General features: G+C 33.5%; 1 protein-coding gene across 5 annotated transcripts in view; it reads right to left on the bottom strand.

Annotated features, from left to right (window-relative positions):
• PJA2 (praja ring finger ubiquitin ligase 2) overlaps positions 1-17,816 on the bottom strand; it is a 67,737-nt gene that overhangs the window by 42,976 nt on the left and 6,945 nt on the right. The window contains exons 2-6 of one of the 5 annotated variants that reach the window (XM_057737757.1): positions 17,585-17,696; positions 12,446-12,557; positions 7,155-7,271; positions 5,634-5,834; positions 3,130-4,180 (exon numbers count right to left, since the gene is read on the bottom strand). In XM_057737757.1, coding sequence (XP_057593740.1) covers positions 3,130-4,180; positions 5,634-5,834; positions 7,155-7,185 — 1,283 coding nt within the window. In that variant the 5' untranslated portion in view covers positions 7,186-7,271; positions 12,446-12,557; positions 17,585-17,696. The remainder of the gene's footprint in view (positions 1-3,129; positions 4,181-5,633; positions 5,835-7,154; positions 7,272-12,445; positions 12,558-17,584; positions 17,697-17,816) is intronic. The other 4 variants (XM_057737763.1, XM_057737748.1, XM_057737755.1 and 1 more) reach the window with 4 other exon arrangements.

The raw sequence follows: 17,816 nt of genomic DNA, 5'->3' as shown, positions 1-17,816 counted from the left end.
AACCTTAGCTCTCTGGTGTAATTCCAAGTCTGGTAATTATATGCTGCCTATTAAAATTCCCCTTGCAGTTCTAATTTAATAAGGCGGTGTTCAGTTCCTGTCAAACAGCTCAGAGCAATGCCACTAGCTGCAATTCTTATCCCCAAAAGTGTAATGTTTCAGATGTGATTAAGTGATCATTTAGAATTTTTCGGGGAAGCAGGTCATACATGAAAATACTTTTCTGCTTACAAAGAATAAACTATATATTTTTTAAGTGGCCAAAAATTCCTATATCTTAAAATGTCACAGTAAATTTTAGTTTATGTTCTTGATAAGAAAGTTCTATTTGTAGCTACTATAATACTACATGACAAGAAAACTCTTCAAGTATATCATCTTTACATACTGCTTTTTCTCTGCATTTGCAGAGAAAACAAAAAAATCCTCACAGATTCAATGCAGAAGCTATTTATATTTCCTTCTCAAGGTACTGGTGGGAGAGTCACTGTGTTTCCCATGTCTCCAATCTGAGAATATCAGAACTGAGCAGAACTACAGTAAAACATTAGGAAGATGAACAAGTGGCAAAAGGAAACTAAATAGGAGTGTATAGCTACTAAATTTTAAATTTCAATGTTTATCTGGCACCAATATTAATTAAAAGGCATTCTGGAACTGTGATCTTTTGCAGAAAGTAAGGGTAGAGGAACTGGAAACAGTAGCATAGAAACAGAATTACTCCACAAGATTGTACAGATTATTGAAATGAGGTCCTAAAACGTATCTTAAGGCTTACAGATGCATATATAAGCAGAATCCTAGGTAGAATTGTTATCCTTGAAAACTTATTCTGTGATGAGAGCCTTAAAAAACAAACAAAAACAAAACAGTATGTGTTTCTGGCATATCAATGTGTCTTAAAGAATACTCCAAAATTAATTCCATCATTTAAATACACACCAACTACAGGTTCTATAAGTCAATATAGTACTAAAAAGTCAAAAGAAAAAAAGTTCCTATTAACTATAAGTGTTTTTCTCATCTGTATATTCTGCTTATAAAAAAGATCTGTCATTGTTCACAATATTGACATATCACTCAAGGAAAAAATTATAAATAAATATACTAAGAAAACATCCCATAACCCTTAAAAATTCAGAATCATTCTAGGCAAAGAAAACACCTCTACAATTAACAACAACAACAACAAAATCAATTTAAAAACCAAGAGACAAGAAAACTACACTTTTTCTTGAGGCTGGCAAACAGTGTAAATATTTCATCAACTTCATTAGATGTCATTAGGCCTGACTATAAAAAGCAAATAGAAGAGGTGTTTATCTTTGAGTAGTGTATCTGTAATGGAGAAAGCAGAGCCAAATTCAATGACTTTCTTCAAAAAAGCAAAAATGTGGTAAAAAATGCAACAACCTTATACTTTCAAAAATATAAGATATTAAGCCATTGTTTTCAATAGTAATCTAAAGGTATAACAGAGGTTCACAATCCAATCCAAAAATCTTGGGGCAGAATATGCTTCAGAATTTAGATCCGTCCCCCACCCCGCCCGGAGATTCAGATATACTACTTAACGATTCCCAGTGGGGTCTAAGCCAGTACCCAGAAATCAAACACTTTCGTATCTCTGCAGCAAAATGTATGAATACTTGAAAAAAGGCCTCATTTTAGTTCAGATCTAGATTTGCCATCAAGGAAGTTAATACTGGGTCAGGTTTTGTTGCCAATTTCTGTTTTTAGAATTTTGTGAATTTTGGATAAAAGACTCTGGACCTAAGCTACAAAAACAGCAATAAGTCAGGCACAAGGTTTTTTGTTTTTTTTTTGGTTGCACTGCGCAGCATGCAAGATCTTAGTTCCCAGACCAGGGATCAAACCTGTACCCCCTGCAGTGGAAGTGCAAAGTCCTAACCACTGGACCGTGAGGGAAGTCCCAGGCACAAGTTCTTAACTAACTTTATTCTTAGCTTAGAAAACAGTAGGTTACATAAATATTGTCTGCTAACCCTTAAAGTTTACAAACTTCAAGATAGCTGTAGAAATTATATTTCAATTGTTTCTACAGGTTGCTTATACTATATTATACAAGCTTAATTCATGTCCAAAGAAAATCAAAAAGATTTTATTAATTTTATATGAAATAAAATATATAAAATGCATTCATATTCAAAAGGATAAATTGCTTCTCTTGCACTACTTTTCAGTTAAAAAAACGATTTCTTTAAGTTAATAAAATCTTGAAATTGCACTGTAACTGAGCATGGCAAGAGTTACCACTAGCTTAAAAGAATAGGTAAAAGTCTAGACTCTGGGGTAATGAAAAGTCAGCAGTTGTACAAAGAAATTCTTCATTTCACTCTTCTTTCTGTTGTCTTACAATTTGGAAAAAAGAGAATCTATGTAAGAGGAATCAGAATGCTTATTATAAGAAAGTTATATGTTCTCTTGAAAACAGTAAATTATAGTGGCGAAGAGCACAGAGCCTGGAGTTGGTAAGTAGATAGTCAAATTCCAGCTCTATCTTTTACTAGCTTTGTGACCTTAGGAAGTTAGTAAACGTTCTTATGCCTCAGTTTCATCTACAAATGCAGAAAATAATAGATGTACCACATAAAATTGTTAATGAAAATTAAATGCTAAATAAACATAAGTAAAAAATAAACAATGATAATAACAATGGGAAGAATAAACAGGTGATATTAATAAATATTAGCAAAGATAATGCAGTATTATCGAGCAAGATTTTCTGTGATCTTAATCACTCTTTAAACCCAGACTGGCTTAACAGAAATTTTTAAAAATACAATAGATGTTTACCTCACATTTTATTAGCTGAAACACCATGAATCGAAATAATTAGTATCTCTATCCTTTTACAATAATGAATAATCATTACCTGAACTTATAATTTCTGTAAACTCTTGAAACCTCTCAAAGAGATTTTCTGTGAAAAACTAACCCGTAGTTTACATGTATGGTTAGCACTCAATAAATAAGAATATTTGATATGTCAAAACATCTAATTCCCCAACTATGCTAGAGAGCCCATTCACCAAATACCAAGGCACTAGAAATAAACCACTTTGCTTATTACTAAACTATCCCATGAAGCACTGCACGAAACCTTACCTATCTTCATCTTTGTCATACAGTTGGTAATAATCTCCACAGCCATTCCAAAATGTGTTATCCATAACTTCTTGCCTTCCGGTGGCTCCATTTTCTGGTGTTACTTGGTTATCTTCTGTTTCCCTCTGTGTAACTCTTGCAAAAGGCATATCCAAGAACATACAATCATGTTCTCCATCATAGTCATCACATTTTATTAAGAGGTCATCTGAGCCATTTTCCTCAACTTCCAAAGCCTCTCTCCACCTCTGAACACTTCTTTGTTTAGCCTCATGCCTATTAAAACCTGTTTCTTGGTCTACCTGGCTTGAACTTACCAGTTTCCTAACTTTGGGCCTCACTACCTGTTCAGGAGAACTTCCCTGGTTTTTGCCCCTATCACTGGTATTGTGTTCACTGCAAATATGCCTGGGAGCACAGGCTGAATCTTCAGTTGAATTTTCTCTTTGTTTCTCCTGGCTAGTTTTATTTTGCTGTTTCTTTCTAACCACTTCATCTTCAGAAGAGGACTTCTGAAATTCCTGATTGTTTTGATTGACAAACTCAGTATCACCAGCAGAACTTTTTACTAAAGGTGCTGAATCTACCTCTTTAAACTCATCTCTTAATTCACAGTTAAGAGAGGGAACTGTTGGTGAAATACCAGTGTATGCCTCTACCTCTCCATTTTCCAACTCAAATACTGTACTGCCCAGTGCTTCCTGATATCTATCACCTTCCACAACAACTGCAGAGAGCTGAAGATGGTCATTTTCCTCTCCATGTCTGCCATCTGGATCATAAGAGTCAGTATGAACCAAGGTAATTCCATTTTGGACACTTGAAGCGTTACAAACTCCTGGAGCATATTCTTCCTCAGAGTGACTGTGAAGATCCGTACTGCTTTCTAAGGCCTCCCTGCCTTCCTTGCTATGATGTACTGCAGCAAAGGATGGACTGCTCTCAATTGTTTGATTCAATGCTGTATCACAAATGGGAATTTCTGCTTCACTTTTTTCAAATAAAGGGTCACTGGGTAAAGAAGAATGAACTTGATCCAATGGACTGGAACCTTCATTGAGAACAAAATAAAACATGTTTAGACAGATTAAATTAGATAACATTTTATTTAATAATGACTATTTAACTAGAAATCATACCAATTATTATCTATTTGAGAATATGAGTGAATTTCTCTGATAGGTGCTTCTAGACTCCCTAACTTAACTGGGAGGGCAGATTGGTTACCCTATGAGTTCATTTATGCCATTGTATAGCCTCTCAATATCTTCTCCCTCAGGTGTCTTCTGTAGGTTTTTCACCTAAATTCTAATACCTAAAACATTCTGTAAAAGACATTTAAAAGAGAGGCTAACGAGAGACTAATAGCAAGAGGCATAAGTAAAGTTACAGGGTAGCCAATCTGCCCTCCCAGTTGTTGGAATGTGCAATGCAAACAAATTATTTTATTACATGTAGATTTTTTTTAAAGTGCTTATATTAGATGTAAGAACAGGTTAAAGACCTAACAGAAATGAGACTACTGTGTTTTATGTCAATTCAGAAGATTATATCTCAGTCACTAGATACATATTAGATTTCCATCCTCAAAATGTATTGTTGTAATATATCTACGAGTTAACTTTAGCTGTTACAACTATGACGGAAAAACAACAAAAAAGTCAATATGTTGATTCTCTTTATCACAGTTTGTCAGAATTCTGAGACAAGAGTAAAATCCTATATACTCCGCAAATTACTTTAAGCATGACTATCCTTTACCACCAGTAATGTAATAATAAAAAATGAAGACACTGAGACCTGCTAGAACAAAAATTTATAAATTATAAATAACAAGAGAAGTCTTGTCATATCACAAAGAGTCTTCTTTAACAGAACGACTTAGCTAATAATTCAGATTCTTGTATATAAGTGACAGCAAAAAAAAACTTAGAATTATCAAAGTTGCTCAGGACAAGAGGAAGATGACATTCCAGTCCAAAAATGTGTAGTTAAAGTACATGAACACCTGCAAAACATTTTTTCAAACTAATGAACAATTAAGAAATTTGAATTAAATAACTGTATTACTTGACATTTGTATTTTATACAATGATTCTAAAAAAATCAAATTAACCAAGCTAAATTATTCAGAGATACAAATAAAACAACAAAAAGCTATTTAAATGCAATAAGCAGGGAAAAATATACTCAGTTCACATTAAAAAAATTTTTTGGATTGAAAGATGAAGATTTCCTCTGGCTGAAGGATATGAAAATGTAATCATGTCATGACAATGTAGTTATAGTTTAAATGACTGGCCATATTCTATTTTCTTCTATTTTTAAATGTATATACTATTAATATTAACTTCAATAGAAAATTTTAAAATAGAATTTCTTGATAGGAAATGTACAGTTTTTATACTCATAGACACACATAAGACCCACTCACTATTTCAAATATTACAAGATCAATTCTTACATGGTTATTAACAGCTTTTAAATAATTCCATGTTGCATACCTGAGGAACTTTCTTTTGGAACATCATCTAGTTCCAACACTTCATAGTCATCACCAGCCCGACCTAAGCTTCTTTCATGCCTGGTCATACATGGTTTAAAACTGACATATGCATGTCTTCTGCCATATCTCCTGCCTGTGATTGTCTGATATCCTCCTGCTGGTTTGGGCCAGGCAGCCTTGCTGGATTCTTGATCCATTGCTGAAAAATGAGTTAAAATTAAGAGGCACAGAAGTAACTTTTATTCTGACATTTGCAGTAATGTTTCAACATATATGCTATTATTTGCCAAATCATGTACTACTGAATATCAAGTGCCCCTTACTAGTAATATAAAACATACTCGAAAAGTAAACATGAAATACTATGTTATAAGAGTTATGTGACCCCTTTACCCCCCAAAATATCTTTTAAAGTTTGGTTCCTTTATAGTATTTCAGATTTTTATAATGTAACCTACCCCAAATTTTTCCCACAGGCCAAATTACTATACTGTAAATACTCCTTAAGGATTAGAGAATGATCTTCCAAGTTAACAAAGTACCTTATGTATAAGTGCTCAACACATATTTGTTGAGTGAATTACTTGCACATGATAACAATGGTTTCAATTACATTAAAAGTGAATAAATTCCTGTCAAAGGTAACAAGTAATTTCTTTAAATGGTATCTGTACTATTATAAAACACTAACTGGACCAGAATAAAATATATCCCAAAGATTAGGGTCAAGTAAAATTCTCCAAAAGAAAACAGTGGTGATCCAAACTTTTCAAAACTACCAATTGTAAACATATAGTATGTATGAAAAAAAAAAAGCCATCAACATTTGAACAACTCCAATACTAAGTTCTGATGCCTGAGGGATATATAGTAGCAAACAGTAGCAAGTTTTACTAATAGGACATTATCTCATATATACATACAGTATAAGTTTGCTTAGTCAATTTGAGTTTTACATATATTTCGCAGGAACTAAACAAAATATTTTCTCACAGTATATGGAATAGTCAATAAATGAAACAATTCCATATTTTATTGCATTAAAATAAGAAATATAACTGCTTCTAAGCACAAAGAAAAACAAACAAGTATTTATAACATATAATACCAAGTGTTACATTGTTACTTCATCCCTCACAAACTTGATGAGGTGGATACTGTATTTTATTTTAAAGATTAAAAAATTAGGGTTAAAATCAATTATTTAAGTAACTTGTCCAATAATCCAATATTATGACTCCAGAACCAGTACCCTTAACAACATCTCCAAAAGAGTACTCTCCAAAGTGGAAAGCACAACAGATGCCAAGGGGGTATGGAAAGAAAATTTAAGAATTTCTGTTTATACTCATTTTTTGTATCAAAAATTAGAAATTAAGCTTTATAAATATTCAATACATGGATTGAAACTGGCCTTAAGTAACACCATGATCATACATCATATATGGTACTCAAGGAATCCAGAGAAAAAAATATTAAGTCCTCAATGTAGAGGAATTAACAGAGACACCTTGCTTACCTGCTGGCTCTTTTTCAGTATATTGTGACATATGTGGCAGTTTTGTGTGCCCAGTTCAGTGGAATTATGGATGTGATTTAGGTTTTACTCATACAATGGATAAGCTGCAGAAGATTCCTACAAAGAAACCATGGATTAAACAAAATACTAATAATATAAGCAAAACAAAACAAAATGGCAAAACTAATACTTCTCCTAGTGAAGCTCTTAGGTAGCCCATAAAAACACAGAAAAATACAACTGGGTCTGACAAGTCAGTCAAAAATATCTCAAAACTATGAAGATGGCTATTTGAAAAGAGATTTAGATCTCTTGAAAAACCTTGCCTTAAGTATATATCATCCTTTAGACTGACAATGATAATAACACACAAATAATTTATAAGCAAATAAGCAAATATATTGGGAGAAGTGTTGTCTGGGGTATGTGATCAAACTGGACATCTACTACACACTGTGCTATCTTTGCTTCTCCATTAAGCACTAAAGTTCCTTTAGCCCTGGCACTGTTAAAAGAGGTTAATCCTAAGAATACAAACTTCATTTAAAAAAGGAAAGTGGCTTATGACAACTAATAAGTAATGTCTATAAAAAATGATATTCTTGCTCTTTACAATAGTCAATTGGTCATTCAGATATTTTAATTCCAAAGAAGAACCTATTCTAAATCAGAAAAATTAAAATTTACTGTGTAACTTACATAAAGACTTCATCTGTTTTTAAATTTGTCTACTTATTTATTATTTTAAAAGTTGCAACCTGCGCTTTTTTTTAAAGTTTGGCAAGAGCTTAGCTTTTTAATTAAACACCTTATTTACTTAAATAAATATCTGAGTTATTGTTAACCACCTATCACCAACTTAAAGTTATTAGATGACAGTTCTAAAATTTAGTTTAACTGTATGTTACTTGTCTAGCCATGTATAGCTATAAATTAGCATACACACACGTTCTCCCATTTAATTATAAATTCTGCAACAGGTTATACAGTAACGCTCTAATATAGCTGAATCAAGTCAGATCGTTAACAATAGCTAAAGGAATACCAAAAAAATAACCCTACCATACTGGCAAAAACACAAGCTCTGATTAATACTGTTTTAATAGTAAGAAAAATAATCTGCAATAACTTGAATCTTCACAGACTCCCAGTACAATACATGGCAGTCTTAAAGGATGGCCATGGATTTAAGTTCATGAGTATTTTACCCAAAGCCATTTCTTTGAAATAAGGCAACATTCCAGGCACAATTTTCAGTGCTGAGGATATAACAATGAACAAAACAGACAAATGTTCCTGCCCTCCTAAAACTGCACTACGGGCTCTAGACACTAAACAAAACAAATAAGTAATAAATAAAGATATGTTAGACAATACACACTATGGAGCAAAATAGAACAGAGAATAAAGAGCTGCTATGGGTGGGAAGTTTAAAGTAGTGTGGTTAGGAAGGCCTCACTGAGAAGGAATCATCTGAGCAAACACCTGGGAGGGAGGGAGCCACGTGTAAATTTAGGGAAAGAACAATCTCAGCAGAATAAACAGAAGATCCTGAAGTGAGAATTTCCAGAAGTTACCATAGCAAGAAGTCTGGGATGGAATAAGGAAGAGAGAAAGTAACAGATGAGGTTAGAAAGTTAATTAAGGAGAAGGTAGTAAGGTGGAACAGATTACATAGGCTTTTACAGGATAATACAAGAAATGTAGGCTTGACTTTGAGTGAGATGGAAAACCACCAAATAGTTCTGAGCAAAGAGACATTATCCAACTTCTCTTTTAAAAGGAACACGCTGGCTACTGTGTTCAGAATGAAGGCGAATAAGGTCAAAGGCAGGGAGATTGGTTAGAAGGCTATGGAAACACTGACAAAAGATTATGTGGTTTGGACCAGGGTAAAAATACAGGTGGTGAGAAATGGGCAGATTCTGGATATAATGTGAAAACAGAGCCAACAAAGTTTTCTGATATAGGTTATGAAAGAAGGTTAAGGATTTGAGGTTGAAACTAAGTTTTACAGCCTGGACAACTAGGAAAATAGAGTTGTCATAAATTGATGTAGGAAAATTTGTGGAAGAAGCAGGTTTGGAGAAAGTATCTTAAGTTTAGTTCTGGATGTGATAAATTTGACATATCTATTAGATATTCAAGTAGAAATGTTAAATAGGAGGCTGGAGATGACTAGAGAATTCTGAACTCCCAGTATAATTTGGGAGTTATCAGGATATAGATAATATTAAAAAATGCTTGAACTTGGAAGAGATGTCTAAGTGGACTTGGAGAAGGAAAGTTCACTGGCCGAACCCTGAAATGATGAGAAAGTAAGAGGCCAGGGAAAAAGAAGTACAGGAAAACCGACCAGCGAGAGAAGCTGGTGAGAGAAAAGAAAAATCCAGGAAGGTGGATGTCAAATCAAGAGGGGTGCCTTAGACCAAAAAACTGATCCACTGTGCCAAATGCTGCTAAAAGGTAAAGTATGACAAGGATCTATAACTGACCACTAGACTCAGTAATGTGGAAGATTACTGGAGTTCTTGACAAGGGCACCTTTGGTAGAATACTAGATATAAAAGCCTGATGAGAATGTGCTGTTAAAAGAGAGCGATGTTGAGTACAGAAATCATAAAAATCACCCTGCTTCTTAATCATACTTTTCTTAACATGAATCCACTTCCTTCTATAAGATTCTTTTCAGAGCCCTCCAACATCCTGATATAAATTTAGTCTACTTGTTTTCAAGATCCAACTACCTCTGCGCTAACTTTTGACTGTACTTCTGAGTTAGGCCCCCTGATTTGAAACCCATGTTCTCCTTTCTTCGTTTTCGGAAGGGGTGTGCATTTGTTTGTCTTTACTCAATCTTCAAGTAACTGTTTCAGGAATTTTATGTAAGGAGGTAAATGCTGACTTTGCATGTCAAAATATTTTCATCTTTCCCTTACATTTTGGATATAGTTCAAAACAAAATCATTTTTTTCCAAACTCTAAAAGGCATTGTTTTCTAAGCATCCCATACTGCGGTTAAGAAATTTTCCTGCCAGTTTATTTCTCATTCTTTTGTACGTAAACCAATTTTCCTCTCTGGAATAACCAGGATTTTCTCTTAATAAATGGTATTCTATAATTCCCAAAGGACTTTCTTAGGCCATTTAAAAAATTTCTACTGCTGCTTTAATTTAAAGGCTTACGTTAGATTGTCTCAAAGATATCCTTTTTCTCCCTTTCCTATTTTCTCTGTATTTGGCCCACACAGTTTAACCCTTTGCCTCTAAACTTTCTCATTTTCAGTTTATGGAATGGTAGATTTCATCTACTTTTACTTCCAGCCTTCCAATATTCTCTATAATAATTTTTTTAAATTTCTTGCACTTTCTTATTCCCTTCTTATTCTATCACCATCATCATCTTCAATAGTGGTTCTTGTCTCATGAATAACATGTAGACTCCACTCTCTCTGTGGATACTAGCTATCCCTATTTCATCTGAGGCCAGCTACATAGACAAATGTTACTCATTCCTATCTCTAAAACATAAAAAAGAAAACAAAGCAGAACAGGGAAGAGAGAGGATGAATAATGAAGTATAAAGACCATACTTGTGTGTCAAGATTAAAATGATTAATTCATCAGTGCCAGATTTGTATCTAAAGTTTATTGGGAATGCTTGGTCCCTGAGTTCTCTCTAAAGAAATGTTTCCTTTGCTAGTACTATTCACCTAATAAATAACATATGCTTCCTTTCTGCTTGTGACAATTATTCATTTCAAATGCTTTGGAGTTTTCATATACTTCTTCTGAATTATAAAAACAAAAACAATAACCAAGAAAAGAGAGAAACAAAACAAAGAACTCCACAAATGTGCTGCTAAGAATTAAAAGAGTTAATCAGGGAAGTATAAATTCTAACTCTTTCAATTATTAACCTAGATGTAATCATTTTAGCATTTTAACTAGGATAGTACACTAGCAGCTCTAGATAGGCAATGGAAACAACTTTCAAAACAATACAAGGAAAAGCACGGGAATGGGGTGTACACCTCCCACAGCAGGATTGAAAGACTGAATTTAAAGACAGAGACCTTGCTTTAAGTACATTATGTCTATTAAACACACTGTGTCTATTCACTGTCTAACATAATCAGCTGTGAACAAAGGGATGAATGAATGATAATTCTGTGCTCCTTTCTCTGATGGAAATATATTGAAAAGAGACAGAGTCAGAAATATTTAGATCCAAACACCAACTCTTATACTTTCATACATTAAATGGAAGCTAGTGGTAATTCTGAAAACTAAAAATCCAAATTAGTAATAAAGCAAAAGACTTAAGCAAACAGAATGCTCGTATACCTAAATGAACACAATATACACTGAAGTTGATATATACTAAGCCTACACCTTGAATTGCCTTCAGAATCATAGTTCTCCTATACCGCTGAGTAGTCAACTAATAGACCAGCTTGTATATTTAAAACTTACACATTTATTATTATTATTTCTGCAATGTAGCCTACTCACTTCAGTAACATCACACCATACCTGTTAGAATCATGTGGTGGTTTTGCAACATGTCCACGAATTCTTTGATATTTCTCCCTTCAAAAAGCAGAGCTTAATTTCTTCCCTTTAAGTGTGGGCTATAATTAGTGACTTGTTTCTAATGAAGACAATGTGACATAAGTGACAGTGTGTGGTGTACGAGGGTGAGTCAAAAATTATCCACACTTTGGCTGTAGAATTTATTTTAATTAACTTAGAAAAGACAAATACATTATTTTTCAACATAATCTCCTTGCTTTTCAATACACTTTGTCCATCTGTCAACAAGCTTTCGTATTCCCTCATTAAAAAATGTTTTGGGCTGAGGTGCAAGCCACGAACGCACCGCTGTCTTCACTTCTTCATCAGAAGCGAATCTTCGTCCTCATAGGGCTGCTTTCAGGGGACCAAAAAGGTGAAAGTCTGATGAAGCAAGATCAGGACTATAGGGAGGATGCTTTAACACCTCAAAACGAAGTTTTTGCAGTGTCGACAGTGTGGGCAGAAGTGTATGGACATGCACACCTTCAGATCAGACAAAAAAACGAATCACTGCAAGCTGTTCTTCTTTCATGCAAATCATAAATGGGGCATCCATTTTTGCTTGCATCACAGTTACAAATGAACTTATGTAACACATTCACACCCGCACAGCAGTGACTGGGGACACAGCAGCCTTGAAAAGAAAGTGCTGGTAAGACAGTGCGGCCAACAGAAGTTTTAATATAACAGGAGTACGGATAATTTTTGACTCACCCTCGTATAAGATTCAGGCACAGAAGACATTGTGGCTTCCTCCTTATTCTCTCTTGACTGACTCTCTCTGGGAGAAGCCAGCTGTTACACCATTAACATCACTCAAGTAGTCCTATGGAAAGGTCCATGTGATGAGGAACTGGCAGTTTCTGCCAAAAGCCAGAAGAAACTGAGGTCTTCTGGAAATAGTCATGTGAATGAACCACCTAGGAAGCAGATCTTCCAGTCCCAGTCAAGGCTTCAGATGACTGAAGTCCCAGCCTACATCTTGACTGTAGCCTCATGAAACCTTGAGCCAAAACCACTTACCCAGGCTGCTCCTGAATTCCTGACCCATAGAAACTATGAGATAATACATGCTGTGAGCTGCTAGGTCTATTGCTGCATAACAAATTACCTGTGTTAGATAAATACAAGCAATTTAAATTACGCATACTTAAGATTCTGAATTTTCTTATATTTCCATCTATCACCAGATCAAAGATTTTCTAATACTACCTCACAAAAGTACATTTTCACCCTTTAAAAGATCTACTTTTTCTCAATTTGGAAAGTGCCATGTTGGGGATGACAGTACCAAAATGCATTATACTGGTCTTTTGCTTGTTGACAATGTCAGAACTGCTGCTTAGCACCTACACGCCACCTATCACCTAGTAGATACTCACTGAATAGCTACTGGATCAGGAACACTTACTTTCAGAATTTACATCTAAATAATTTAAATGAAGTTTTAAGCAGAAAGAGAGAAAGAAATCAGTTGAACTTTCAGAGGGAAAGTTTCAACTGAAAGCCTGGATCTATACCCTGTGACCTATTTGCTGGGTGCCAGAAACAACTCATTTGGGGAAAAAAAAAAAAAAAAAAAGAGGCATTAATGACATATAACATTGTATTAGTTTTAGGTGTACAACATAATGATTCAATATTTATATATAGTGAAATAATCATGTCTGGTTAACATCTGTCTGTCACTATACATAGTTACAAAATTTTTTTCTTGTGAAAAGAACTTTTAAAATCTTAGCAACTTTCAAATATACCATACAGTACTATTAACTATTAACTACTAGTCCCCATGCTGTATATTACATCCCCATGACTTACATACTTCATGACTGGAAATTTGTACTTTTTGACCCCCTTTCATCCATTTTGCCTGCTCCTACCCCACACCTCTGGCAACTACCAATCTGTTCTCTGTATGTATGAGTCTGGGTTTGTTTTTTGTTTGTTTGTTTTTGTTTTTTGATTCCACATATAAGTGAGATCACATGGTATTTGTTTTTCTCTGTTTGATTTCTTGGTAAAATGTCCTCAAGGTCCACCCATATTGTCACAATAGCAAGATTTCACTCTTTTAAAAAGAACATTCCTCACATTTACCTCTCATTTAGATAGGAAGATTTCTGGTTCAGATGTGTCACAAATAAGAAGGATGCTGCTCAACCTACTCTGTTTTGAGATGCACAAGTCAATCAGCTCAGAATAAAAAAGCTGAGGAGAACTAACACAACACTGTAAATCAACTATACTTCAATTAAAAAGAAAAAGCAGAGATTTATTTTCATGTTAATGAGCCAGGAAAAGAAAAAACAAGGGTACAGGAAATAAGGAAAATAAAAAATTCAAGGTTATGCATACCAAAAGGTAGCAAATCTCATCTGACGGTAAAAAACACAAAATGTAATGTATCCGTGATAAATACTTAGATGTGTGCACTACCAAAAAAAAAAAAAAAAGAACATATGTGAGTGAGGGTTGGGGACATACAGAAACAAGCAGGCAAAATGTTGAAGCAAGATGATATGTACATGGGGCTTTCCGTGTACTCTATAGAAATTTGTTTGGAAATTTTCAAGATAAAAACTTAAAATATTTTCCTTTTCTCTGCAATCACTTGTTGAAGAATTGTTTACATATAATAAAGTACAAAACTCTTAAGCATGCATTTTAATTGAATGAATTTTCACATATGCATACATCTGAATAATTACCACCTAGATCAAGGTGTAAATAATTTACCATCACTTCAGAGGGTTCTCTCTCCCCCATTCCAAGACACTGACTCCTCACAACCCAAAGGCAACCACTGTCCTGACTTCTAGTACCCCAGTTTGGTTTTTCCTATTTTAAACTTCATACAAGTGGAATTACACATCATGAACTCTTTTGTGTCTGTCTACTTTTGCTCAATACAATGTTTCTGGGATTCATTTATGTTGTTATAAACATCCTTATACATGTTTTGTTTTGTTTTGTTTTGTTTTACCTTTCTTGGGTACATATGACCTGGAATTACTAGGTCACAGTATAGAACTATGTTTAGCTATAACAGATAACTGAGTTTTGTAAAGTGGCTGAAACAACTTACATTCCCATCAGCAATATATAAGAGTATCAGTTGTTTCATATCCTTGGCAACACTTGATATTGTCAGTCTCTAATTTCAGCCATTCTGGTAGGGGTGTTATGGTGCCTCATTGTGACATTTCCCTGATGAGTAATAATGTAGAGCACCTTTACCTACGCACACTGGCCATTTGGATATTTTCTTTTGTGAAGAACCTGCCTGCTTTTTTGCATATTTTAAAAAGTGTGTTGTCTGCCTTTTTCTTTTTGGTTTTTAAGAATTACTTATATTTTCTGGATACAAGTCTTTCACCAGATTTACTTAATGTGAGTATATTCTTGCAGTCTGTGGCTTGCCTTTCCTCTTTAATGACGTCTTCATGAATAGAAATTCCTAATTTATTGTAGTCTTAATTTATCAATTTTATGTTCTATTTAAGAAATTTTTGCCTACCCCAAGGTGATGAAAATATTCTTCTAGGTTTTCTTCTAGAATCTTGTTAATTTTAGCTTTTACATTTAGATCTATGCTTCAACTCAAATGAATTTCTGAATATAGTATCAGGTAAAAATCATGGTTCGTTTTTTCCCCAAATATACAATATCTAACTTACTGAACACAATTTATTAAAAATAAATATTTTCTTAACTTCAGTGGAGTGCTGTCATAAACCAAGAAACCACATATGTGAAGGTCTATTTCTAGAAACTCATATTCTTCCATCAGTTTTTCTGTCTACCTTGTTCTAATATTACACTGTCTTAATTACTATAACTTTATAGCAAGTCTTGAGACATTTAGATTTTGACATAAATTTTGGAATCCATTTGATCAGGATTTTTAAATTCTGGGATTTTAATTGAAATTGTATTGAACCTATAGCTTAACTTGGGGGAAACTGACATTCTAACAATATTGAGTTCCTACTGTATAAAGATGGACTATTTCTCCACTTATTTATTTTAAAATATCTCTCAGCACTGTTTTATAATTTTCAGTGTGAAAATTCTGCCCAAGTTTTTATTAACTTTATTCTTAGGTAGTATCTTGGATATTTTGATGTTATTCTAAATGTGCTTTTCTAATTTTATTTTATACTTTTTGGTTGCTAATACACAACTTACAATTAATTTTTGCATGTTGTCCTTGTATCCAGTCATCTTGCTATCCATTCACTTACTTTAAAACTTTGCTAGTAACCACTTTTAAAATTTTTTTCCATTTTTTTAAGTTAACTTTTTTTAACCTGAGGGCACTGGTTAGGATTCCAATATAACGTTAAATACAAAAAAAGATATGGAACATGAAACAAGGTTTTTCATTGAGTATGATATTGATATTAGCTGTAAGGTATTGTTGTTGTTGATACTCTAGAAAATTAGCAATGTTTTCTTCTATTCCTAATTTGAGGATTTTTAACACAACAGATTTGTCAAATGATTCATCTACAAAGATGATAATATGAGTTTTCTACACTTTTATGTTAAAGAGATGGATCACACTGATTAATTGTAAAACATCAAACCAAACTTGTATACCTGGAACAAATCTGTGATACATTTTTTACATAATCACTGGATTATTCCTGTATCTATGTTCTTGAGAAATATTGGCCCGTAATTATCTCTTCTTCGTCATGTTCTTGCCAGGTTTTTCCTACCAAGATTATGCTAAAATCATAAAGTATTTTGGGAAATGTTTTCTTCTTCAGTTGTCCAAAGAATCTGTGTAAAATTAGCATTATGTCGTACTTAAATGTTTGAGAGATTTACCAGTGAAGCCATCTAGGCCTGGGGTTTTCCTGATGAAAATGTTGTTAATAAATTCAATTAGTTAATAGATATTGGACACTTTATATTTTCCATTTCTTCACATGTCAGTTTTGATAAGTTGTGTTTTTCAAAGATTATCATCTTTCATTCAAGTTATCAAATGTACTAATAAAAATTGTTCATAATTTCCCTTAACAATTTAAAATCTATATGATTTGTAGTGATGCTTCACTTTTTCATTCCTAGTATTGGCATTTTGTGTTTTCCCCTAATTTTTTCTTGATCAGTCACTACAGGTTAATTATTTTTAAAAAATCTTCTCAACAAACTGACTGTAAATTTTTCTATTTCATAGATTTCTACTTTTATATTTACTATTTCTTTCTACTTTGGGCTTGATTTGTTCCTCCCTTCAGTTGTGAGTTTACACTACTGATTTTGAGCTTTTCTTCCTTACTAATATATGCATACAGGCATACCTCAGAGATATTGTGGGTTCAGTTTCAAACCACCAAAATAAAGCGAATAGCACAACAAAGGGAGTAACAAAATTATTTTTGGTTTCCCAGTGTGTATAAAAGTTATATTTTCACTATACTGTAGTCTATTAAGCATGCAGTAATATTGTGGCTTAAAAAAAAAAAAGGACACACCTAAATTAAAAAATATTTTATTGCCCAAAAAATGCTATCAGTAACAAAATGCTGACAAATGGCACCAATAAAGTTGCTCATTGCAGGGCTGCCACAAACCTCAATTTGTAAAGAAACACAGTATCTGTGGAGTGGAATGAAGCAAAGCACAATAAAAACAAAGTGTACCTGTATAAAGCAATAAAGTCCTCTCAAAGCACTGCTTCAGTTACACTCAACAAGCTCTGATGTAATACTTTTGTTGTTTTTCAGATAAAAATATTTTCTAATTTCCATTGTGACTTCATTTTGATTCATGGACTATTTAGAAACGTCTTAATTTTCAAACATTTGGAGCCTTGCTTGCTATTCTGTTACTTACTTGTAATTAATCCCACAGTTGTCAGAAAACACGTACCATACAATTTCAATCCTGTGAAGTTTGCTGATACTTCTTTAAGGACAAGAATATTTTGACAAATGTCCCATGTGCACTGGAAAAAAAAATACAGTCTTCAGTTGTTAGATAAAATGTCCTATGAATGTCAATTATATCAAGTTGATTAATGTCATTCAAATTTTCTATTCCCTTACTGATATTTTTATATAATTTT

The sequence above is a fragment of the Hippopotamus amphibius genome, chromosome 1 (assembly GCF_030028045.1).
Source record: "Hippopotamus amphibius kiboko isolate mHipAmp2 chromosome 1, mHipAmp2.hap2, whole genome shotgun sequence".
Classification (NCBI taxonomy): Eukaryota; Metazoa; Chordata; class Mammalia; order Artiodactyla; family Hippopotamidae; genus Hippopotamus; species Hippopotamus amphibius.
This window is presented reverse-complemented; position numbering and strand designations above follow the sequence as displayed.